The sequence below is a fragment of the Enoplosus armatus genome, chromosome 20, assembly GCF_043641665.1.
Source record: "Enoplosus armatus isolate fEnoArm2 chromosome 20, fEnoArm2.hap1, whole genome shotgun sequence".
Taxonomy (NCBI): Eukaryota; Metazoa; Chordata; class Actinopteri; order Centrarchiformes; family Enoplosidae; genus Enoplosus; species Enoplosus armatus.
The window spans coordinates 13,593,867-13,619,073 of NC_092199.1; the positions used below are offsets into that span (position 1 = coordinate 13,593,867).

At 42.3% G+C, this 25,207-nt stretch overlaps 3 protein-coding genes across 3 annotated transcripts; 2 read left to right on the forward strand and 1 right to left on the reverse strand.

Moving 5' to 3' along the window:
* Nucleotides 1-17: 17 nt before the first annotated feature.
* On the reverse strand, nucleotides 18-3,999 carry atpaf2 (ATP synthase mitochondrial F1 complex assembly factor 2). The gene is made up of 8 exons (XM_070926675.1): nucleotides 3,691-3,999; nucleotides 3,537-3,581; nucleotides 3,207-3,355; nucleotides 2,625-2,722; nucleotides 2,265-2,345; nucleotides 2,020-2,132; nucleotides 1,588-1,703; nucleotides 18-988 (listed from the first exon to the last, which is right to left on the reverse strand). The coding sequence occupies exons 1-8, from the start codon at nucleotides 3,806-3,808 to the stop codon at nucleotides 851-853; spliced, it is 858 nt and encodes a 285-aa protein (XP_070782776.1). The 5' UTR covers nucleotides 3,809-3,999; the 3' UTR covers nucleotides 18-850.
* A 350-nt stretch (nucleotides 4,000-4,349) lies between these two features.
* LOC139303172 (glucose-induced degradation protein 4 homolog) lies at nucleotides 4,350-10,105 on the forward strand. The gene is made up of 6 exons (XM_070926899.1): nucleotides 4,350-4,662; nucleotides 5,129-5,188; nucleotides 5,880-5,987; nucleotides 6,075-6,176; nucleotides 6,263-6,393; nucleotides 8,604-10,105. The coding sequence occupies exons 1-6, from the start codon at nucleotides 4,471-4,473 to the stop codon at nucleotides 8,665-8,667; spliced, it is 657 nt and encodes a 218-aa protein (XP_070783000.1). The 5' UTR covers nucleotides 4,350-4,470; the 3' UTR covers nucleotides 8,668-10,105.
* Nucleotides 10,106-19,749: 9,644 nt separating this feature from the next.
* Nucleotides 19,750-22,320, forward strand: noxo1b (NADPH oxidase organizer 1b). Its single transcript, XM_070926897.1, has 8 exons — nucleotides 19,750-19,824; nucleotides 19,932-20,012; nucleotides 20,124-20,196; nucleotides 20,453-20,636; nucleotides 20,714-20,922; nucleotides 21,034-21,141; nucleotides 21,413-21,530; nucleotides 21,644-22,320. The coding sequence occupies exons 1-8, from the start codon at nucleotides 19,750-19,752 to the stop codon at nucleotides 22,266-22,268; spliced, it is 1,473 nt and encodes a 490-aa protein (XP_070782998.1). The 3' UTR covers nucleotides 22,269-22,320.
* Nucleotides 22,321-25,207: the final 2,887 nt, after the last annotated feature.

Consider the following 25,207-nt stretch of genomic DNA (forward strand, 5'->3'; position numbering starts at 1 on the left):
ATGACAGACACATGCCATAATGTTTTGCCTTGTTTGGGTTTTAATTCACAATAAACTTTGCTGACATATTTTGCATACAATAATCGGAAAGGGCACAGACAAACGAGTCAGATAATTCCATTCTTTTAATTACTTTGATCCATTTCAACTGTAAAAGCAACAAAATCGTCAGCTTTGTACATGAAAATGACTACTGGATGAGGATGTAGTACAGAAACAAAGCTGTGCAGTAGAGATGGTACTAATGAAAAGACTTTGAGTACAGCATTCAATCTTTCACCTCATTGCCACACTGAAAATGCCAAACCACAAACAACATGAACAATGACACTCTTAATTACTGAATAGAATAGAAAATAATTTGAATGCAGTATGTTTCACCTACTGTAAGGGAATATTTTTATATGCAGTGTACCATTACAAACACTAAACACTGAGCACTAAGCATGGACAGTGTGCTATTAGGATAGCATATGTGCTTTGCCGTAACATCGGAGAAAACAGGCATGGAATTCACATTCCACCACCAAACAGACCACAACATTAGTCACCATTCTCTTGAAACCATGCGCTGTGTCCAAAATGTCACGGATGACTGAGAACCGACTGGAAACTCGGTGAAGGGTGGTGTCACACTTGGCAGCTGCCACATGTAAACACTGCAAAAACACAGCCAATGTTTTACTGGATTGAGATGACTCTATAACAGATCCCAGACAGAGCAGTTGTCACCGCTAAATAGAACAAACAGGATGTGTTGTGTTTGTCTGCATGGATGTAGAAGGATGGAACTTAGGTGCTCGTTATTTTGCTCTGTGCTCACAGAGTTTTATGTCTGAGCGTATCCTTCTCAGTCCTGCATAAGTTTGCGTTTGACAGTTGAACTTTCAGATGAGAGGTGAACAAAAAGAGCTCCAGCAGCAGTCCGTGCCCTCAGCTCATACGTGTCGTAGTCGTGGGCCCACTCCACATTTCCCCAGCTCCGAATCTGTGCAGGAGAAATGAAATATGTTAGGGATAAACACAGAATGAAGACTATATGCAGGAAGAGCAGCAGGTCAACCTTTGTGTTTCTCAATTGTTACACTGTGAACACTACATGCAGCAGCGCAAGATCGAACAATCATTACTGTTAGCAAAGACTTTTGTGGAAGTCCTGTAAACAAGTAAAACCTGGACTCAGAAGAGCAAAGTCAGCCTCTACACAGCATTGTACATTGTGTGCTACCAGGTTAGGTGTTACCAGAAATATGTTGAAAACAGAGGAGGGTGCTGTTCTTCCAGAGTAAATGAAGCAAACCTTTTGAGTTTCTGGCAATTACTGATGGGGGGCATAGTGACAGAACAACACTTTCAAAATGTTTTTTCTGCTCTTCAATAAAGCCAATTAAAATATTGACAAACAAATGTTACCAGGATTCTGGGAAATGTGGTTATGAGAAGCAGAAATGATAACAGTGTCACAAGATAGAGGCCACCAAGCATCTTGACCAAGGTCTAATTTGTTTATGGTTATTATAGGAACAATTATGCTAAGGGATACTAACTAAAAAAGTTGATGGAAAAACCATTCTGCTCCTCTCCTACCTGGTATTCCTCCTCCAGTCTGGAGAGCAGCACAGCCTGTTCCACACTCAGATGTCTGTCAATCATCCCCAGCGAGAGCACAACAGACTTCAGCTGGGTGATCACATACTCGAGCCCTGCGGAGGAGAAACCGCATTACTGTATAACTCTGCCTTACTACCATTACCGCTCATAACAATAATGTTTACCCAAGCAATAGGATGAAATATCACAACTATTACACATCCCCCTCACCTGTCTATTTCCTTATTTTTAGTTGTACAATTTACAGTTACCACACAACCGAACGAAAAGTCTTCTGTACATATAATCTTGTCATGGTAATATTTAGCACAACAGGTATATGTATACCATATCTAAATCAAGGCCTGTTTCAAAAAAGCACGTAACTGTTAAACAAGCTTATCTTGGATCAGTTTGGAGATGTTTTACCTGTCAGGGACCAGAAGTTGTAAGAATTCAGGTGTTGCCGGAAAGTGTCTTTGGTTGCCTCCGGGATCTCAGGACCCAAAATACTCGACGAGGAGCCAATAGTGACATTATATCTGGAATTGAGTTGTGGGAGACAAAGACAATTAGGAAAGAGCTTAATATAGTAGCTTAATTTACAAAGGGCTGTATCGCCATTTGGGGGCCACTTGTGCCTCGGCTATGACAAAAGCTAATGCTGCTGTTACCTATTTTCAATCCAGTGCAGCACCGGGTCCCACTCATTCTTCTGTAGCTCAACCAAACCGTGGGGCTCATCTACTCTGTAACTACACAAAGCACAAACACCATTAACATTTAAAGGCCCGACTACAACTGTGTTGATCTCTGGCTTCTGCTGTCATTAAATACACTGATGTGTAAACAATTGCTATATTGACCTTTAATCCCTATTAAGGGAGTATTGTTAGGAATTAGCTCTGGCTAATATATGGATGTAAAGAACACTGAATGAGCTATTGTTGGTATTTATTGCAACAATAAAATCCTGTTTTAAAAATGATTAATTTAATAAAAGGTTAAAGTCAATAACAAAATGAGTAATATACCAGACAGTATCAGTCTCCAGGAACTTCAGGGCAGCATTGATCATTTGGTCCTTGTTACGCTGGGTGGGATTGTCCAGAGCTGTATTGCACAGTGTAGTCTGCAGGAAGAGTGTGCCAACATTACTCTTTCAGTCATTACTCTACAAGTGTCTTGAAAATACTAAAAACATGGCAAGAACTTTATGGTAAAGATTATTTCTAGAAATATTTTCTCTGAGAATTAGTTCACAGTTAGTTCTGGAGTAAACCCCCATGTGTCAACCCATAGGCTGCCTGGGTTGCAGCTGCTCATAGCATAACCTACATTTCTTTGTCTCACACACATACAATAAATCAGGGCTTCTCATACTTTTGGGAAACCAGGACCTAGTTTTCCCGTCCCAAATTCTCGCCACCTTCCATAAGAAGAACTATCAAGTTGTCCTGTCAGGTAGCATAGAGGGAGCTCCATATGTATTGTGGAAGTGAGCGAAAACATCTTTAAAAACATAGTTGTTTGTAAAAGCAAAACTAAATTGGGTCTGACCCCAAGTATAAGAAACACTACTTTAATTCTCTCCAATTGCCGGTCAAAGGCCGTACCAGGTGCATAGTGTAGAACTTGAGTGTGTCCCTTTGAGCATCCCACTCGGTTGCCACGGCGATGGCCAGGGCTTCATTTGGCACTGTGAACAGCTTCCCTCCAGGAGATTTCAGTTTCCGTCTGTCTAGGTTTATCTCATATAAACCACCTACATGAAAATGTAGAAATTGGAAATATTCATTAAGCAGAGGAATGACATGGAACAGCTGAGTAACACCGTTGTCTCTATATCAAAAACATTAAATATGCACTTATTTACCAACAAAGAAAGCTCCATAGCAGAACAGCCATACTCGACCTAGTATTAACTAGTGACATTTGACACTTACCTTCACCTTGAGATATACTGACATCTTGATAAAATCTTTTTCTTTCTGGAAACAGCAGGAAACATCACATCAGTCAACACTCGCACAACGAGGTTAAGTTATACAAACGTATTGCTGCAGCAGATTTTCTATCCACATTGATAATTTATCTTACCTGCTGTGGCTGTGGAGTATTTCAAAGCAAAGCGAAAGTGCTGATTTCTTGGGCACACTTTACCGAGAAATATGGCATTTCCAAGCTGACTCTGAAGTCTAACAAGGTTCCTAAACATAGTTGTAGTTACGTGTGAAGATGTAATGTTTTTAAGAAAAGCTAGCTGAACAGCTAGCTATTTGTTTCTGCTAGGCTACCTGTTTCTGACCGCAGTTCGTTAGTTAATTAGATGCAACATTGTTATACGAGTGGGTGTTTTTAGTATTTGCATCTATTTCCGTTTATACTGTACTGGAAAACTGCATACTATCTCTCTATATACTGCCGCACATTTCTTCCTCAGCTTTCACATAGCAGCTCCTGTGTTCAAAAGCACGCGTGTGACCTTCTGTGCTTAACAGATAGCGTCACTACTACTTTGAATAGTTGGGAAATGTAGTTTTATAAGTGCTTCTACTCACCCTTACACAACAGGAACAAACTACACCCCAATATTCCCATAAAGCCTTCCGCAATTTGAACCAATGAGCGTTGAAGATGTTAGCAAGGTGAACTCAGTCGGCCAATGAGAAGGGCGGATTCTGCTGCCTACGGCGCCGCGTAGAAGTCCACTTACTTTTCTGGGAGCTTGGTTCCCGGTAAACTAAACTGTGGAGGTATCAGGGGGAATTTGAATGTTGGTGGACCTCTTCAGTGCCCCTTCACCTCTTCGTACCGACAGAGTCCATCGCTCAGACGGCAATTGCCCGCGGTCGGTGCCCAGCCAGCGAAGCGGGAGCCATGCCTGTCCCCGCTGGATACCTCAGCGACTCCCCAGCCGCGGCCTTCATATCCTCGGCCTCGCTTATCCCGCCGCCACCGATAAACACCCAGCAGCCCGGTGTTGTCACGTCGCTGCTGTACAGCGGCTCCAAGTTCAGGGGCCACCAGAAGAGCAAAGGGAACTCCTACGACGTAGAAGTTGTTTTGCAGGTGGGGCTGTGTAGCGGATATTTTACTATTCAGGCGAGCTGTCAGGGGCATTTGATGAACTGTCAAACGGGCTGCGTGATGACTGACAGCTGGGAAATCAATGAGCCCTGGCCTGTCGTTGAGTAACTCGCTTAGCTAGCTGTGGATGTAGCAGTGCCAGCGACTGTTTACTAGGATCCCTATTCAATTATTAAGAGACATTTTATTTAATGTTATTGTCAAAGATACCACTTTATAGAGATTTAATCATTTTTGGCTTCTGCATTTGTACGAAGACCATTTCAAACCTGCACGTTTATGGCTGTGTCGTGTGAGAGGATATTAACGTCAGATATCTTTCATTCAGTTCATAAAATCACATCACAGCATTCCCACTCACTGTCATTTGAATGTAGAAGAAACCACGTAATACACATATGAAGTAAATGTCAACATTCTCTGTTGTTTATTGTGTTTTCTTTGTAAGCATGTCACCATGGAGGATTCCTACTTGTGTGGCTACCTGAAGATAAAAGGGCTGACCGAGGTGAGAGGAGTAATTCCCTTTATTAAGCCACAAACATAAATAATTTAAGCTGGGTCTGGTCATTGTGTTTGATTTAAGCTAGGTCTGGCCACTGCTCATAGTGGGTGTGTGTGTGTGTGTGTCCTTTTTAAGATACTGGTACAGTCCAAGTCCAGGTCCAGGCTCTCCCATTCTAGAGGATGTCATGTTATGCTACTACAGATTCAAGCACAGCAAAGCTACCTGGCAAACTAACAAACACACAGAACATGACAGAAAACCTTTCCTGAATCATAGGCCTGTAGTGGTAAATAAAGCACGCATGTGACAGTATGGCTCAGTAACATGTCAACTTTTAAAGGTGCAGTAAGCAAGACTTTGTTGCCACACTGGCTAGAATGGCCGTAAAATGCCATGAAAAGGCATTACCTAGGTAAAATCAATCTCATTGGACTGCAGGGTAAAGTCAAGCTATAATGTAGTTGGCATTCACAAGTATTAAAGAAGCAATTCTGTGAGAAATATTGACTTAGTATTAGTATTGACATAGTATTCCTAGTGTGTATAAAAATATCATAATTTACAGTATTATATATCATCAGCATTGGGTGTGACGTTCTTTCACTTACAAAGATGAGAAAATACAAAAGGGCATGTTGGCTGCACCAGAGCAAACAAAACATCGGTTTCTCTGTTTTGTTCACCCTCGCAGGAATACCCAACTCTGACCACGTTCTTCGCTGGAGAGATCATCAGCAGGAAGCGGCCTTTTCTCACTCGCAAATGGGATGCAGATGAAGATGTGGATCGTAAACACTGGGTAAGCTTGTTCATTAATAGTCTACGCAAGTGCTCTACAGCAAGCTGGTTTATCGTGACATAATGCTTTTCTACTTTTTGTCTCTAGGGCAAGTTCCAGGCCTTCTACCAGTATGCAAAGACATTCAACTCGGATGATTTTGACTACGAGGATCTGAAGAACTCTGACTATATTTTCATGAGGTGGAAGGTAAGGTACTGCCTAAATTGAGCCTGACCATATGTCGTAGTAAGTCAACCTCTGAACTGCAGCTGCTGCTATTTCTGTCCCCTCAGGAGCAGTTTCTGGTCCCTGACCACACAATCAAAGACATTAGCGGAGCTTCCTTTGCCGGATTCTACTACATCTGCTTCCAGAAATCCACAGCAACAATTGAGGGCTACTACTACCACAGGAGCTCTGAATGGTAACGCAGCACAACACTAGTTACTGTGAGGTGAAGTTGAGTAATTTTACGGATCAGCAGGCTTGTGGCTGAAAGGTTGCTGGATCAAATCCCAGACCAGCTGTAACATTTGGGTGGGGATATTCATTAACAGACACAATGTCCAGCTTTCTGCAGCTTCTATCAAGGTGCCCTTAATTTTTATTTTTTCTATGGGAGCTGCTCAGATGATTAGTAAATGAATGTGGGAGCTCCAGGTTGGACTGTGTATAACCTTATATGGATGAAGCAGCACAATCGGACCCACAGTTTGTTGCATTTGATTTATGTGGTTGTACTGCCTGGTTATAGACCTGCTTGTACTCCATCTTTAGTGTTTTCATTTTTATTTGACATTCTTTGGCATTTCTTTCAACTCCCTCTGCACATAATGGTTTAGGTATTGTTTCAAACGCCCTCTGATTCCATTCCATGCAGTGTTTTTTTTTATTTTTTTATTCCCTTCTCTGACCAAATACTTGGAAGCAGTTTTGTTTCCCTTTCCGATCGCAGAATACAAAAGTGGAAAATGATCAGTCTGCGCCTGTGTCTCGCTTACTATGACTTTAGGACAGAAAACAGCATCAACTGTGATGTGAATATTGTTTATGGACGTATAGGTAGCTTGTTTATTGGAACGACTCTGTGCTCTTTGCTGCCTTTTACCATTTCTGGTGTGAAGCCTGCAAACCACCTATGAAGAAATAGCTGAATATGAGCATCAGCCCAGACTGTGGTTTGCCCTCGATTCATTTTGTTCCTCAAGTATAATTATCTTTTGGCTTTCAGATGTCAACATCCATCGTTTCATTCTAGCAAACCCTTTCATTTTGGGGTTGTTTTTGACAAACTGGACTGCTGTTGTGTCAGAAGAATCAAGTGAATTCAGATTTTTCAGGCACATTTTAGAACAACAAATGAGTGCCTGGTATTGCTCTCACCTGGCCTAATGAACCAACTGGAAGGAATAAATACTTCAGACTTTTGATAAACTCCAAACATGATTTGGGTGAATAATAATAACTCTCATTTTTTATTCTTCAAATTTCAGTCCTATCCTCGGTGACACCCCCGGTTAACGCTGTGACAGCAAGTGCAGTTTAATACGACAGCAAACTCCTCCAGCTCTCCAACAGGAGAGCAGCTGGTGTGTCTGTTTACTGTAAAGCCAAACAAGCTCACATAGTTTTAATAAATATGTCAGTCAGTAGTCTGCCTTTTTCCATCATGCTATGAGCAACTTCGATCTGATTTCATGCTGCTCATGGCCCAAGTGGTTTACCACACAACAGCAGGGCATAGTAAAAGTCGGTTACCTTGCTGAGGAGTTGAAGGTGTGCAGCTTGTCACTTGCAGCGCTTCATTGAACAGCTCACTGTGGCTGCTCCTTCTTGTTCTCTTCATGTTATTCGCTGCAAAAAGTTAAACTGATCAGCTGTAAAAAAAGAAATGCTGGAAATGGCTATTGTCTTATTTTGTAGATGCATTTTTGATGAACGACCACGGTCAGCGCTAACCTCGTGACAAATACATTGTGTTTCCGGTAACTTCTTCACTTTTAAAAGCCACTCCGTGTTTTGCTAGTTGAACGCTTTTAATGTGAAGCAGCAGCAGTAACTTAATTCACCTCTAATATGGTGTAACGACAGTGAACAGTAAGCAGAGAGGCTGATATCAATGAGATAAAATTACACTGGATTACGTGCATGTTCCGTGCATGTGAAGGCAGTGTGGGAATGGCACACTCCGCCACTAACAATCAAAACTAAAATATAAAAAGATCATTTCTGAATGTAAATACATTGAATGACTATTGCAGAAAAAATGCAGACAATAAACAGCATCCAAATAAAATCTTAAGGATTACGTCTTTAAACTAAATAAACCTTTGGAATATCTGAAAAAAAGCATTTTCAACGAGGCTGAAAAGGTTTATTTTAGCTCATGAAAAGTTCATGATTTGGAGATGCATGGTTTTCTCTGAACAGCGATGTTATGCAGCCTAAAAGCCTTGACGAATAAGCAAACATGCCTATGCATCATGTACATGCTTTTTCAGATTAAGATTTCATAAAATAGGGAGCTTGTGATTATTCAAGATTGCCGTATACACCCTTGTGTTTTTCTAACCTATGCCATGTACTTCTAACACATACACATATTCTAACATATACTGTGTTGTTACACTGCAGGTACCAGTCTCTAAACCTCACCCACGTTCCGGAGCACAGTGCAGCCATCTACGAGTTCCGGTGACATCAGCCGGTGGATCTTTTTTTTTTATGATGGACAGAGACTTCAGGCAAAGCAGAGGTCTGTGGATGCTACTGAGGAGGAAAAGGAGAACGACTGGGGATGAGAATTTGGGCTTTGGAGAAGTGCAAACTCTTACTTGCTCCCAATAAGTGGATGGACAGCTAATGGACCAGTGGGCGGGATATTGGACAAATGAATGTATGTATGAGATGAGAGGAAAGTGCAGCTCTGCTCCCGGGCTGGAGCTTGTAAAGTTAGAACCAGCAGCAGAGACTGGGCGTGGCTCATATAGTGTACCCCTTTCTTCATTTGTTTTAACGTCTGGTTTTAAAAAACGCTTGGCACAGTATCTCGAGACACTTTATAAGCTGAGCTGGGAATTCCCCTTCTTGTTTTGCGACTAGGAAAGTTTTCCAGCTTTCATCCAGCCGACGCGGAGTGAACAACATAAACACATTTGACTGCCATTGGACAAGGATTCCTCATGAGGAGTCGGCTCTTATAAACAATCCCTAAAGAAGTGAATCACCAAGTCTGTGTGGAAGACAAAGCAAGAGAGAAGTGTGAGTTCATGATTGATTGGAGCTTTAATCAGCCCATAAGCTAGAATGACAGTATTTCTTTTTTTCTTTTTTTTTTTTAAAGCTAAGCTGGTTCTTTGTTTCCCTGCCAAGAAGATATTTTGTTATTTTACTCTAGATGATGGATGCAGAGTGGCACTTTTAAAGGCTGCGATGTGAGTGACACAAAACGAGCTTTTTTCCCCCCGTGTTCATACAACTGCTTGGGAGATTATTATCACGTGATTGCTGTGGATCTTGTTCTATTGAGTTACATTTGCACAAAGATGAACTATACGTTACTAATGCTTGCAGTCAGGATTTTACACTCACGTGCACACAAGCATCAAGGTGGCAGGTCAAGCTTTTTCACTAGTTTTTAAGGGTTTGACTGGGTGGGGGCATTAAGAACCAAAACAATCACATAAAAGTATTCAAAAAGAGAGAGTATTTTTACCCTGCACTCTGCGTCAAACAAAGAGCTTTCTACTCCCTTATGTGTCATTTTAAATTAAGATCCCTACATTTATGTCTCCTCGACTATGCAACACTTTCAACATAGCACTCTCCCAACATAAAAACCTTCAGTTTTCAGAGACAAAATTTTATTCTATCCTTATAGTATATGGAAAAAAAGAATCTATCTTCATTAAAGGAAATATTTTTGTTAAATTGCCTATGAAAACACTCCCTAATCATTTTCCCTCTCCATGTGACGGTGCCATCTTTCTAAAGCTTATCAGAGTTGTATTATAACAGATCAGAAGTGTGTTTGTTTGAGAATAAGCCTGGATTTGATTGATGGCGTGACTGTAAAGAATGGATTATGGATTTTAAAAAAAAATCATATCAAAACCCCCTTCACTGTGTCTTGCTTGTTTGACCAATATACCGCATTATGTTTTTAATATTTTCATACCGCATTACTTATCAAGTTATTTACTCATCTTAAAGGCTAAATCAGACTGTGAATTGTATACAGTTCATCAAAATTTGACTGATAGAAAAAATGATTTCCTCAAACAATAAACTTGGTAGTGTATTTGCATGCTATACGAGAGTCCTAGTGCTGAACTGTCACTTTTTACCCTGCACTGCCCACTGGTGGGGATATGTACAAAAAGCATGCACCAACATGGCTTAAAGGTACTGTGTAACTTTGACAGACATCTGAATCTTTAAATCTTGTGTCTTTTTTTACAGCAATTAGGGTCGTTCATAATAAAGCATGTAGCATTTCTGAAGCAGGAACACAGAGGGAGTAGCAATATGGACATGTTGGACTAATCATTTGAAAGAGCTGTGTGTAGCAGATTTCATGGCAGTTTGTCCAACAGTTGTTGAGACATTTCATTCAAAACCATAAATGTAAACCATATGGTTCGCCAGAGGAAAAATTAGGGATCACCAGTCATTTTGTGCCGATCCATCCAGTAGACGTTAAGATATTTCACAGAATTTAACCTGTTGGTGGCACCAAAGTCCTTAGGATTCATCCTCTGGTCACCATGGATCTCTCAACGAAACAAAATGGCAATACATATAATAGTTGTAGAGATATTTCAGTCTGGACCAAAAGCTGCTAGCATGGCTAAAACATGGCTTACGTTTCTAGCCAGCTCTCTGCTTTTGAAATTGTCCCCATTTCCCGCAGGTGTTTTCCTCTTCTTGTAGGTTCACAATCTAAGTGCTGGACGCCATCATTTCCACCAGGCTGCAGAGTTTGTGACTATCTTTGCTCTTGTGCCTGCTTCTGAGTGGAAACTGCACAGGTAAAACACATACAGCTTGCATTTTTGAACTTTAGACAGTTACAGTGCCACAGAAAGCACAAGTCTGTTTTACCAAAGTGAAGAAAGAAAAAGCGCAGTAAGGAAACAAGAAAAATGACACAAAACAAGAGGCTCCTGGTCCTTCAGGCTTAGACAAAAAAGAAAAAAAGCTAGTTGTCTTAAGGCACTGCCTCTCATGTGTCAGTTGTGTGGTTTGCCAACATTTTGAAAGTACTCATGAAATGTATACGTGTACTTTGTGTGAACATGTGAGTGTATGTGTTACCTGCAGGCCTGACATGTTGCAACATAAATCAGACTGGAATGTGGATCTGTCACTGTTAAGCCCCCTACTGTAATAACTGTGCCGTTGTCTACTCAGGAATGTAGAGTTTCCAGTGACGGCAGAAGTGATACCGGCAAACAAACCTTCAACTGAGCAAGATGACGTTTTTGGATGGTGAGAAATAAAGAAACTGGTTTGCCGATCTCACATCCTCACCACGCGTGGGGCAGCAACGCAGTCTGGCCTGAGGGTGGCAGCAGAGGAAGGGCACCCTCATGAAGAGGGTTTAACTTCTGTGCTGCACAGCAACCTCAGACCAAACTTGTCTGGCTGTTTGACTTGGCTTCACTTTTCAAGGCTTGGTCGGTCAAGAATGTGGTCAAAAGCAGGTGCAGCACGCAGCAGACAACACAATACAAACATTTTGGTAGTTTATCAGTCAGTCAGCCAGCCAGTATTAATACACAAAACAAAAGATGTGGCTTTGGCAGGCGCATTAGGAATCAGGCGGATCGTGTCGTGGTCATCCCTCCGGCAAAACAAAGGGTGGAGGTATTTGTTTTTACATCAACAGTAGCTGGTGTAACGACGTGACAGTGATCCGACGGCATAGCACCCTCTTCATTAACTGCAAACCCTTCTACTCCCCCCGTCAGTTCGCTTCATTCATTCTGGTCGGTGTTTACGTTCCACCGGAGGCCAACGTGCAGGACGCACAGCGCGCACTCACCCACCAGCTACAACAACAACAACAACAACAACAACAACAACCTGGAGCTTAACGCTTCAAAGACAGTGGAGATGGTTGTAGACTTTAGGAAGAGCGCAGCCCCACCCGCCCCCATCACCCTGTGTGACTCTCCAGTGGACACTGTGGAGTCCTTCCGTTTCCTGGGCTCCATCATCAGCCAGGACCTCCGGTGGGAGCTGAACATCATCAGGACAGACGCGCAGAGAGGTCCTCCAGGACCCTGAGGAGAGCAGGGAAGATCGCTGCCGACCCCTCCCACCCCGGTCACAATCTGTTTGACCCCCTCCCCTCTGGCAGGAGGCTGCGGTCCATCAGGACCAAAACCTCCCGCCACAAAGTTTCTTCCCCTCTGCAGTCAACCTGACGAGCATGGCCAAAGACTTACATTGCCCCCCCCCCCCCCCCCACACACACACACACACACACAAACACACACAAACACAAGTTATACGTTTTATGTTCGCACATTATTTATCTATTTACCTTATATTGTTTGTTGTCTGTCAGATTATATGTTATATGTTAAAAAAACTAAATGTAGCACCACCAGACCACGGCAAGTTCCTTGTAATGTATGTTACTTGGCAATAAACAGTTTCTGATTCTGATTCTGATTCTGATTAGCCAAAACCTGCACAACTATATATTACATAAATGGTATGACACCATATTCCAGTTCCCCTGAATTGGCAACTGGTAATTAGTTTCACATGCCTTTGTGTGTGTGTAGTTGCGGTTCAGTGGAATATCCTTTGTTTCTTCTGACGAAGGCGTGAAATTTGGCCGCGTAACTGGCACAACCACAATGCTGCCAGCTAATGCACCAGCTTTATTTCATTGTGTTACTTTGGGCACGGACACTGCCGCCTCATTTCCAGAAGTGTCATTACTAATAAACACAAGATGAATCAAAAGAGACGACCTGATTAATAGAAACCACATTGTCAATAAAATGCTGTCTATATTACTGTCTGTAATCAATTCTAAACAACAAAACAACAAAAGTGCTATTAAAAAAAGTACTTGGAGTCTGTTTCTTGGGTTTTGCAGGTCACAAAGTTCAAGAAGTTGATTTCAAACAAACAAATGTGCCACATTTATCAATACATTGAACCCTTAACACTTCTGAAAGTGTCCTATGGGTTTCTAGCCATGCTAGCATTATGGCACTGTCGGTCTGTCAGTCGGTCGTCCACCATTTAGGTCCAGACTGAAATATCCCAACAATTACCGGATGGATTGCTATGAAATGTTGTACAGACATTCGTGGTTCCCCAACAATAAAATCCTAGAGACTTTGGTGATCCCCTGACTTTTGAGGTTAGGTTGGCATTTGTGGTTCTGAGGGAAATGTTTCGAAAACTAACGACATCAAGCATTCATGTTCCTCTCAGGATTTGCGATCCCACTTTTTCTCTAGCGCCATCATCAAGTCAAATTTGTCCAATACTTTGGTTTGTGACCAAAACCTGCAAAACCAATGACATTCCCATCAGCCTCAGCAGCACTCAGCAGTGTAAGCATGCTAACATGCTAAAAGAAGATGGAGAACATGGTAAACATCATGTCCACATAAAAGGGAATCAATTCCCCAAAAAAGTCAAGGCACAAAAACATCAAGTTAACACCCAACTGACTCAATCAATGAAACCAAGCAGAATGGAAGTTCCACAAGAACAGGTAAAACCTAAACACTGAAGAATGCATTTGCCATATCAACAACAGAAAACTGTACTCTCTGGTGGAACTTGCGATAAAACAGTACGTGGATTAGGCACATTTGGTACTCGTGCGTGCACCTCTGAATTTACTGCCTGCAGGTCTTGTACAAAGCTCCACTCCTCTGGCTTGCCAGCATCTCTAACTTTCCTGACTGGAAAGATAGATGTACGCACTGGTGAAGTTTCACATGGAACAATGATTTTAGCTTTTAACAGTGACTCAAACACAGGTGTTAGTCCTTGCACTGCTTCTGGTTTTAATGGATATTGTTCCTTACGTGGGCGAAAACAAGATTTTGGCATCACCTCCGCAGGTGCCACTCCTTCGATTAATTCCACATCGTATTCCCTTTTAGCCCAAAGAGTATGTGGAATATCTGCAAACTCAGGTGAATCTGGGGCGTGACCCGTTTGCACAAAGATGTCAATTTCCTCTTTGGACAACATACAAACACTCCTTTGAGCATGACAACACACCGACAAACGACACTTGTACACATTCATACTTTCAGCATCATACACTCTCTTGCCACTGGTGGTCTTCCTTACTCTGCCTCATCCATTGCCCAGTCTCCTCTGGTACCTGATAGGCTTGCGCAGTACTGTCTCTTTACTTTTACTGGTACCCATTGTAGGCGGTTCTCTAGCGGTCCCGGACCTGCCCTAGTAACCCGTCGGTTATACAGAACCCCTTCTATTCCGACCCTGGTCTTTTCTCCAGAACCAGCCAATAATAAGCAGCAAAATGTCGTCTCCCGCTGTCGTCTCACGCCCAAGGAATCCCACTTCTGACACCAAAATTGTCGTGGGAATTTTAGGAAACAGAAGGGAGTTGTTCTTGTGGTCTGCAGACGGACGGCTGACCGTACTGCATCTCAGAGTGGTCTGCTTTTACACAGCATGTACAGCAAAGAATGTGAACACTCGTAAGACGTATGTCACTCTCTTTGACAATCATTACCTTGTAGGAAACAAAGCCCCAATAAAAGGTAATTACAGATAACTGATAACACACAGCCAAGAAAACGTAAAGAAAGCAATGCAAATGCAATCCTGTGACCATAAATGAACTCTTAAGGGTGGGAAAAGAATGTGTTGTATTTTCCCACTACAATCCCCACTAAGTGGAAGGAAGTATTGTAAAGTACATGTATGTCAGATGTACAGTCCAAGAACAAGATGACTAACTTGTACAACATGTGTGTCTTCTTTGTGACGTCATGGATTTGTGTGACTCTTCACTCTTCCTAAGAAGCCTTATCTTTTTAAAAAAAAAGCAGTAGTCATAAATATCCATTACAAATAAGAGCATCAGAATTACCAAACCACACTAAATGCCTAAAAAGTGGAACAAAAAAAAAAAATAAAGCCAAATGAACACCTGCAGAAATAGGAAGTTTGTCATAACAAATAGGTTAGAGCTACTTCTGGTTGGCTTTAGTCTGTGGATTGCCAAACCAAATTAAGTTGTAGTCAGTCAGTAGTCACGTAGTCATTACAGAGGGGTTTATAATTTGAAGGGTTTGCAGTGTCACACACAACAGCTGGACGGAATCTCAAAACAATAATACCAGAGGATAGACATGTTCCAAAAATAAAACACAGGGTTAAAAATGAAACAAAAAACAAAGAATATTGATAAAACATTTACCGTAACTGTGAATCACATGAGTAATTTCAGCATCGCCTATTATATTTTGGGTGACTAATGTTCCTCAAGGGTGTGTCAAGTACTGCAGCCAGTATCTCTTTGGCCAGATTTCCTGGCCTTGACTGTATGAGTACAGTCACTTGTTTGTTTACTTCTGCACAGCTTCTGGCTCCTTGTGATAACAACTATCTAAAACACCCTTATCCACGACTCCACCTTCTTCTGCGGAGACTCCTGGACAGCCTATATTTACCAAATACTTTTCCGTAATGGTATCAATTAACAGCTTTCCCATTATGTTGCAAGTTTAGTGTCAAGTCTATATCTGCAGCTTCCTTGTAATAGTAGTAGAGTTTCCAAATCATGTTATCTTTTATGGCGCAATAACATTGTCACACTCACACATATAATCTAATCAGTTTTCTTTGGCTGGAGGCGAATCGGTGCAACAGACGTTTGGTATCTGTTTGTTTCATCACAGACTGACACATTTCTTTAAGCTACTGAGTACTGAGCTACTTCTCTAGTATGTGTGAGACCATCAATGTCCTCCTATGGTTCTCCAAAAGTGAACCACTAAATGCAGGCCAAATGGTTCAGTGCGTAATGTAAGTCTGTGTAACTGATAGCAAACATGAAGTTCACGTCTTACCCATTAATGATTCTAAGACCGCATGCAATGCTTTTACATCCTGAAGAGCTTGCCAGTGTCTGTCAGGGGCTGTGCTAAAAGCCATAAACTCTCAGGTCACGTCCTCTCACCTGTGTGCTTTTTGGTCGGCTGAGCTTTTTCCTGATTTGTACAGTAGAACACATACACGTGCAACTTGTCAGTGAAACACACAACATAAATTACTTCCTCATGATAAAACAGGGAACATATTTTTGCTTCCTTCTCCTTGCTTGTTCAACACTCCCTTACAATGCAACAGAATCTGTCAGGGTAATACGTGCATGTTTTTGGTTTTCAGCTAATGAATTTTGCATGATGGTAACACTCATATTTCTGTAAATGTTTGGGAGCGATAGAGCAAAAATGAAAGCTACAGTATGAGCTGTGCACCTGGACAATTCCTCTGACATTTCCACTGTCAGTTTCAAGGCAACGCCAAACAAAGAAGGAATTGTGAAGCCAGTTCAAATCAGACAAAATGATGCTGTGTGGTGCTATGTGGAAAGTCCTGGTGAAAAAATGCTTTTGCTTTAAGACAAGAATAAAGGTCTTTTTGACAGAAGGAGCTATTAATCCCAGCTATGACATTATTAACACACAGAGATCCACTGCATAGCTAAACTCTGATCCTCACAAAGACTCACATAAAATCTTACCATCTATTAAGCCTACAAATGATCCTCCTGAGTCCTCTGTGTTGACGCCCTGAGGAATGCACACAAACAACATCAACTCATCAACTATTGTTCATTGCTCTGAGGAGATTTATGATGACTTATGATTTGATCCAAGTGAGAAAAAAACAGGACAGGTGAAATGAAATTAAGGCAGTGAAATGTTCTGTTGTTGTCTCGTTTAGGCGTCAAAACACCAAGTGTTAAAACAAGCCTGTAGATTTTTGCCAATTCGTTAAGTTTCTTGTTTTCTTTCTTCAGAATCAATTACAACCCATTACACGCAAAACCTAGACCTACATCTTTTAAAAAGTTCATGCTTTAAATGTTTAAATGGTGTTCACATAATGTAATATATAAAATGATTAGTTGATTGTTTTTTTTTTGATTGAAGGTAATCACATTTACAGACATCTAGGAACTAGACTAGACAGTATCTGGTGGCCTATTCATACATAACTTAATATTATGTAGTCCAATTAAGATTTCATGTATTCTTATTGTATTATTGTTTATATATAATATTTTAATATGCATTCTTTGTTAGGCTGTGTTTCAAAGGTTTGAAACCAGGCTACCTCAAATATGTCTTGAGTTATCACTTCTGATTAGATTTTATTTTGTGGGAAAACTGTGATAAGATTAAACTGGAATTACCGCCCTGCTGTGGTATCCCTCCGCCAACCGGTCATGTTGAAGTTTGCGTCCATATCTGTCCGGATTCATGTAATACGTTGTCACGTGATTCCAATGACGCCCATACTGTGCTAATTATTGTTTACTCATTGTAAATGAGAAATCTGGAATTGCCCAATTCATTCTTATATTACCTTTGACCTCTGAGTCAGAAGTGTCGCCTATTCAGTGTCTGACCAACTGTGAAATATGATCACACTCTCCCCTTCTGTTCCTGAGTTATGGTGTTGAATAATGGCCAGAAAAATTATCGTGATATCACAGTGAAGTTGACCTTTTGGGTAACACTTGTATCCCATTAAACATCTGTGTGAAATGTTGTCATAATTACTGCATCAATTCTTGGCCCAAAATCTGAGACCGATTTGCCTGCTGGCAGTGAAGCTGATAGTGGAGCAGAGGTGAAGACAGAAGTTAGTGTGATAAACATTGTGGATGACATCGTTGCACTAGTGCAGCCCTATATTCCGAGGCGTGGACCTACCCCTCAGGAATAACAACGGACATATATAAGATTGTTGTCATGCCATGATCGCACGCAACGCATGCTATAAAGCCATGTGCGTCCTATGTGTCCATGGACTGAATGACTCCACGTGTTTTAGTGTGTTTTTGCACCCACATACAGTACACATCATGTATTGCTCTCTGTACCGTTGCCCGCTCTTGTGTCATCAACAGATGCCCCAAAAATTCAGAGTCATGGTCCTCTTGTTCAGTGTGGGAAACTTCATGTGGCTTTACACCCAGGTGTTGACATCTTCTCAGGTCATACACAAGGCTGGACAGTCCCGACCTTTTACACCATAACGCTGTGTTTGTGTGTATCTGTCTGTGTGTGTGTGTGTGTGTGTGTGTGTGCATGATAAAATCCTGGCATCACTTCAGACAAGGACTCCACACCCACATCCATCTGATGAGTGGTTGACATAACCCCCTCTGACTCTGGTCCTCTCATGCAACCCTCACTTTGAAGAAACACCTGCTCCCCCCAATACACACACACACATGCACGCTCTTACCTGTTTAGCCGGTCCCAACCGACACACACACACACACACACACACACACAGCTCTCCACACTGGTTCCTGATAAGGGATATTGCTGCCAGATGACAAGTGTGAAGTGATTGCACGTGCAAGAAACTTTTAATTAGGGGCGTTGAGGATGCATGAGATGCCAGGAAGCGATTGAGAAAGACAGGAGTGGAGCAGCTGATGTTGTAATAAATTCTTGAGAAAACAAAAACATGTTTGCTTGCTTCAAAGAAATATCTTTATTTCCAATGGTTGTGTCAACATTAAAAGTTGAAAAATGTACCTGTATTATGAGAAATATACCTCCACTACCCTCATTTTGGGAAATATGCTTATTTTCTTAGAGTTACACGAGAAGGTTAATACCACTCTCATGTGTGTCGGCTAAATATGAAGCTACAGCCAGGAGGTGGTTAGCTTAGCTTAGCATAAAGAATGGACAGATAGCCTGGCTCTGCCCAAAGCTAACGGCCGGCACCTGTAAAGCTCACTACTTCACGCGTCATTTCTTGTTTGTTTAATTCATACAAAAACTGAATTAACTTAAACTCAAAACAATGGCATATCGTGGTTTTGGGAGGGGATATGTGCTGGCCTTCTTCTTGGCCAGGAGCAGTAACTTCCTGGTTCCACTCTTTGCGCTAAGCTAAGCTAACCACCTCCTGGCTGTGTCAGTCTTCTCATCTATCTCTTGGCAAGAAAGTGAATCTCTTAATGGGTTCAAGTCGGTCAAGGTGTAACAATATCCCAGCTTTTACAATAACATAAATGATTATATTACCATAAGCGGTGACTACAGGGGCAGATATGGGAGACATGTAGCATATTTTCAACCAATGATGTGATGAAATTGTTAACAAATCAGGTCTTCTTACTTGTTTCTAGGCTACATTGTCAGTCATTAATTGCTATTAGTGTAGCCTAAATAATCCTCTTCTGTCATTCCGTTTCATCCTTTTCATGACATTGACTTTTCCAGCTCTACTGCATTCCCCTGCATGATCTCTGTTATGTGTGACCTGTCACCTGTCAGAGCGCTGCTGCTGCTGCTGCTGCTGTTTTCATCCTCTTCTCCAGCTCTCAGGTGTTTTTCACTCCAGACTCCGCCCCCCCCCTCCCCCCTCCCCCTCCCAGTTCTGTGAAAGGTATATTTACCGCAGCTGACCGGCGGAGCTGGCAGAGCAGCAGAGGCAGGTGAGCCGGAGACACTCAAGGCCAACAGAGCAGCTATTCATCAGCAGAGACACAAAGAAGCGCACGATGGCCGGTGAACAGCGCTTTGTGATCAGGGCCCGTGTTATAGGAGCCGTCCTCAGGGACACGCCAAAACTCAAGGCGAGTTAAGACCTCAGACGTCATTTGTTTGAATTGTTGAATATATCTTTGCTGCATTTGAGAATGTTTCCGGCCCGACTGATCATTTATATGTGCTGTCTCCACAGATGTTCATGATGTCTGTGTTGTGGTCTGACGAGACTGAAGTGATTATTTACAGGTCCTTCCAGGATTTCAAGAAATTTCATGTAAGTCCAAAAAAAAAAAGAAAAAGCAGTTAGTGTACTCAGTGTGCTGTTTACGTAGTAGGAATAATAATTAATATAAATGTTTTTTTTGGGGGGGGGGTTTTCAAACAGAGGCAGCTGAAAAAGAGGTTCCCTCATATGAACCCTTTCCGGAGAAACGACAGAGTGATCCCCAAATTTAGAGGTAAGATTATTTCAACTGATCTGATTGACCCATTTACATTTACATGGTCTCCAATAAGCAAACCCTGTGAAACCCTGTTGAATAAGCAGACAGTAATCAGAGGAAGAGCCAACTGAAACAGTTTATCTCTGCTAACAGTTTAACTCTCCTCTGAGGCACAATTGTTGTATCCTCGAAGCATCCTCCATTCTTCTGCTAGTCTTCTTCCCGGTAAAGGTAGTATTGACCATGAAAGCGTTTCCTCTGCTGTCTCCAGGGAAGGCCAGGAGGAGCAGCCTCCAGCAGAAGGGATCCAAGCGCTCTGTCCAGCGCATGAAGTTCCTGGAGAGTTACTGTGACAAACTGCTGAAGTGCGACCAAACTGTGACCCAGAGCTCAGAGGTCACACAGTTCTTCATGCCCAAAGACCAGGACCTGCAGCCAGACTTCACCAAGAGCAGGTAGGCTTGTCCCGTCTGTGTTTGGTTCAAATGATGTGAGAAGTTAGTTTTCAACACAACTTCTCTCTCCCTCTCAGCATCATGATCCTGCTGTGTGATGATCTGCCCGATGGCCCAGGCGGAGGAGGGGGTGATGTGACCCGCCAGCATGCGGGCGGTGTCACTCACCCGTTCGTCACCCAGACGTACCGCTGCGTGGCTGCGTACGAGACAAAGGACACCAAGAATCGTCCTTTTAAGGTTGCGGTGGACGAGAAGCTGGATGTCCTCATCAAAGACCCTGCAGGTCAGCGCTTTAGTATTTGATCTAAACATCTACAAACCTTCTTCCCTGAACTTCAGCTCCCTTCGCACTCATCTCTGTTGGTGCTGAGCGTGTGTTTTATTTTCTCTGCAGGCTGGTGGCTGGTGGAGAACGAGGACAAGCGCCTGGCTTGGTTTCCTGCTCCCTTCCTGGAGTTATGGGATGGAGAGGAAGAGAATGACGCTGGATTCCAGCTAGGAGGTGAGATACTTACTTGTAGCCGCAGTTGAATTTGAATGTGCAAGAAGGCACATAGAGGTCACACATCTCGTTTAACAAGCTTGATCAGTACTTTTGTGAGATGCACATACTCAGCATATTACTGTGAAGCCTAGTTGTTACAAAGAAGTAACACTGGGGGGTGCCCTTTAATCATTTTTATAAAGACAATGTGCATATTTGTCCTTATTTCAGCTGTACAGCAGTGCCTGCTTTCTTGTTTAGAGCTTGTTTGTTTTCTTGTCACCTTTAGGTGCCCTGTACTGTGCCGTGAGGAGTTACTCGACTAAGAAGGCTGACGAGGTGTCTGTGCCCATTGGCTCTGTGGTGGAGGTGCTGAGGAAGTCTGATGATGGCTGGTGGCTCATCAGGTATCCTGATTTTATCTGTCTGCACTGCAAACAAAACCATAAGCATGTTGCCTGAGTTTGGACGCTGTTGGATTATGATTTACAGCTTGAAATAACTTCCCTTCTCTCCTCAGATTCAATGGCAAGGCGGGTTACATCCCCTCCATGTACCTGCAACCATACAACAACCCACGTGCAGGCCTTTACAGCCTGCAGAGAAAGCTGCACAGCTCCACTCTGAACCTGGCCACCAGCAGGGAGGCTCAGGCTTCTTATCCACCCAGCATCAACGAGGAGAACAGCCCACAGCTGCATCCTGCAGGTCAGTCCAGAGGAGAGCCCAGTGTGCCCAGCGGGCGTCTCCACAAGGCCCAGTCCCTGGACATCCTCTCTGAGACCTGGTCACAGGTGCAGACAGAGAGGGGCGCCTCGGTCCCTGACGGCCGCACGCGCAGCATGAGCAACACGAGCACCGAGCTCAGCTTCTCCGGCTTCTCCTCGAGCAGCGACTCCTCCTCCAGTCTGAAAGAGGAGGCGCAGCATCAGCGGCACCAGCCTGATGCCAGCGACAGTGAGCGCAGCAGCCCTGATCTCAGCCTCTCCGACCGCTGCAGCGAGGCGGCCTCAGTCGCTCCCAGGGTACCACCCAGACCCAAAACTGAGGAGATCCTGACTCGCTGCACCACCATGACCCGCAAGGCAGCCCTGGCCACCAAGACCCGGCTTCAGATTCAGCCAGAGTCCATCCACAGCCGCTAGGGAACCACACAGTGACACTATACACTACAAATCCTGGACTAAGTTATGTTCTTCTGCTCCTGTTTATTTAAATCTTTTTGATTTATCATGTCTTCATGTAAAATATTTAACCTGTTCAACCCCACAGACCTTTCCACGGGTCTGTCAGCCATTGTTCATATCTCTCATAATTCTAGTAGCAATGATTGAAGAGATAGCAGCAGTGGAAAGATAAAAGTATGCTAAATTCCATGAGATGGACTTTCCATTGGACCAAATGGAGCGTGGCATCTTAGGTTTGAGTATTTCACTCAGTGTAAGAATAATGTAGCTTCAGTGAAGCGTTAGAGGGAGCAGGTACAAGAGAATGTGTGTTTTCATACAGTAGAAAAATAATATTTTTTCAGCTTTGAAGCCCCTGAGGGGGAAACTGAAGTGGAGTTGAAGAGGTTGAATATTTACACTGAACTGTATTTTATGTTTCTCTCCTCACACAGTTTTTAATACATCAGTCAATGCTGAACTGTTTGATGACAGATGGAAAAAAAAGATATTATCACTAGATTATCATGCACCTTTTATTAGCTATATCATTCACAGTACTTTAACTTTTTACTGTTATATTTTACCAGCTTATATCAGATCTGGTGTGTGTGGTAAACAAGCTGTCAGCAGGCAGAATGGGATGACGCGTACTGATTACCTTCTACTTTTGTTCTGCTGTTTATTGTATGAATGTGTTGTTGCCAATTTTTATGCACCTGCAAGAACTCACTTGTTCATATTAATAAAATCACATTTGTACTTAAGCAACAAAATGTCCCTCTTTAATGAATACAGAAGAGGAGAGCGGGCAGCATAATGTTTTTACAAATGTCGTTTTGAGCATATAAGAGATTCTTATGGTGACAGAGAAATGCAGCCAAAGCTACGGGTGATGTTTTCTACACCTCTGGACACATTTTGCTTTTTGGTGATGTTTTTTTGTTCATGCGGATAACTGGCCAAAAGTAATAATTATGACAATGACAATCTTTACTTATGTAGTGTCAACAAGGTTACATGGTTCTGCACAAATGAAAGCAACAAACGTTAAAAAAACAGCAGTCAAGTAATAACACAAGTATGTATGAGTGAGACGCCAGATAACACAAGCACCAATGAAATCATACATATCATGAGAAAACACAAAATAAAAAGATATCTAAAAGCAGACACAGAGCTAGCTGACCTGAGATCTTCTGGCAAGCTGTTCCAAAGCCTCAGGGCCCTGACTACAACGGTGCACTTGACCCACAGGCATTCGTTGACACTTCACAAGTGTCAACGAATGTATAGCCTGGAGGTCAAGAGGTCACTAATGTAAGACGGAGCAAGGCCATGAATGGGTTTCTAAGTTAAGAATAAACATTTTAAATCAGTTCTAAAAGTAACTGGGAGCCAATGGAGGCCAGCAACAATAGGACTAACATGTCTATATCTACATGTATATCCATATTTACCGGATGTGGTTAAAAGCTGTGCAGATGCATTTTGTTGCAGTTGAAAATGGTGCATGCTATTTTGGCCGAGACACGAGTGTATTGGAATAATACAGATGAGACAAAACTGGGGAATTTACTGCTGTCAAAGTGTCCTCAAAGAAGGAATGATCTTATTTTTGAAAGACATTTCGCTTGTCTGCTGAAAGTCATGTTGTCAAAAAGCACTTTCAAATGTTTAGTTGTTTTAGGTGAATGTGAGCTGAGTTTATCCTGGAGTAACTGTTTGTCTTTGGTAGGACCCAATAAAAGAATCTCCATCTTGTCCCGAAGATTTGGAAAAGAATGAGACATCCAGGAGTGAATGTCAGATTCAAACTGTTGAATTTATTAGAAACAGTTTTCTTCCGTACACATAATGTTCATTTTCCTCATAAAAGAGGAACTGACAGTGTCTTGATGTCTTTGTCAGGAGGTGCGCATGTATTGTTATGGCAGAGTCTGAGTGGGAAATTGGCTGATGTTTGTGTGTAATAATACTAATACTGACCTGAGGTTTGGTGTCAGACCCTCAGAATGGAGAGGCACAAGGACTTCTTGTTAGAGCTGCTATCAATCAAAAATCTGTCAAGAAGGAGGCTGACGCACATTCCTTTGCACAGACAGGAGTCTCAATGGACCAAAAGTTGCACACTTTCACGACAAGTACTGTTATCTCTGTCAGTCTCCACGCTTAAATACACCATCAAATGAATAGAAAAGCTGTTGGATGGAATCCCGGGAAATGCAGTATATTACTTAAATAATCGTGGTATGGATTGAAGACTGTAGAGGATATCTGTAGTATTTCCTGTTCTCTTCCCGTCTAGTCTTCTAACCTACTTTTAACATTTCAGTTATGTCATATCGAAGATTACTATTTATAACAAAGGAAGCAGGAAGTCTAAATGTGAAAATACTTTGACCTGGTATCGTTTTGACACTTGCATGCTGCCCACATGCCATTTTCTCACAGTCAAGAAGAGAAAATACTGTATGTGGCACATGAATGAATCATGCCATCAAAATGTGCGTGAAGTAACACAAGGGAGACTTACTCTCTCTCACTCTCTCTCTCTCTCTGCCAATCTCAGCTGACTGGGAGTTATTCTCTCTATCCAACCAGATCTTGCCATGATCTCCATCAGCCAATCATAGTGTGGCTGTCAAAACTTAAATCTGTTCTCCTCTCGCTTGCTGTCAGTTGTCATTTCAGTGCATTGCTGCGACCCGCCGATCTCAGCCCTCATCACCACCACCAGTGTCTAGGCTCCATGGGGGGGCATCCTAATAATCACGGCTCTCTAACCCCCTTTCAAATACGATGGCGCCACGATGGGGTCTAATCACAGAGGACTTATCGCATTTTCTTTATTTGCATGTGCCAATGAATAAATGAACGTTCACTCATATCAAGTCTCTCCTGATTGAACTGGCTTT

Bases quoted from the DNA above. Each gene is read 5' to 3' on its own strand.
- atpaf2 (XM_070926675.1), bottom strand. From the start codon at position 3,808: ATGTTTAGGAACCTTGTTAGACTTCAGAGTCAGCTTGGAAATGCCATA. The intron at 3,356-3,536 runs GTAAGTGTCAAA...ATTTTCATGTAG, and splicing joins CAGTATATCTCAAGGTGAAG to GTGGTTTATATGAGATAAAC. The intron at 2,723-3,206 runs GTACGGCCTTTG...CTCTTCCTGCAG, and splicing joins AGTTCTACACTATGCACCTG to ACTACACTGTGCAATACAGC.
- LOC139303172 (XM_070926899.1), top strand. From the start codon at position 4,471: ATGCCTGTCCCCGCTGGATACCTCAGCGACTCCCCAGCCGCGGCCTTC. The intron at 5,988-6,074 runs GTAAGCTTGTTC...TTTTGTCTCTAG, and splicing joins ATGTGGATCGTAAACACTGG to GGCAAGTTCCAGGCCTTCTA. The intron at 6,394-8,603 runs GTAACGCAGCAC...GTTACACTGCAG, and splicing joins TACCACAGGAGCTCTGAATG to GTACCAGTCTCTAAACCTCA.
- noxo1b (XM_070926897.1), top strand. From the start codon at position 19,750: ATGGCCGGTGAACAGCGCTTTGTGATCAGGGCCCGTGTTATAGGAGCC. The intron at 20,637-20,713 runs GTAGGCTTGTCC...TCTCCCTCTCAG, and splicing joins CCAGACTTCACCAAGAGCAG to CATCATGATCCTGCTGTGTG. The intron at 20,923-21,033 runs GTCAGCGCTTTA...TTTTCTCTGCAG, and splicing joins CCTCATCAAAGACCCTGCAG to GCTGGTGGCTGGTGGAGAAC.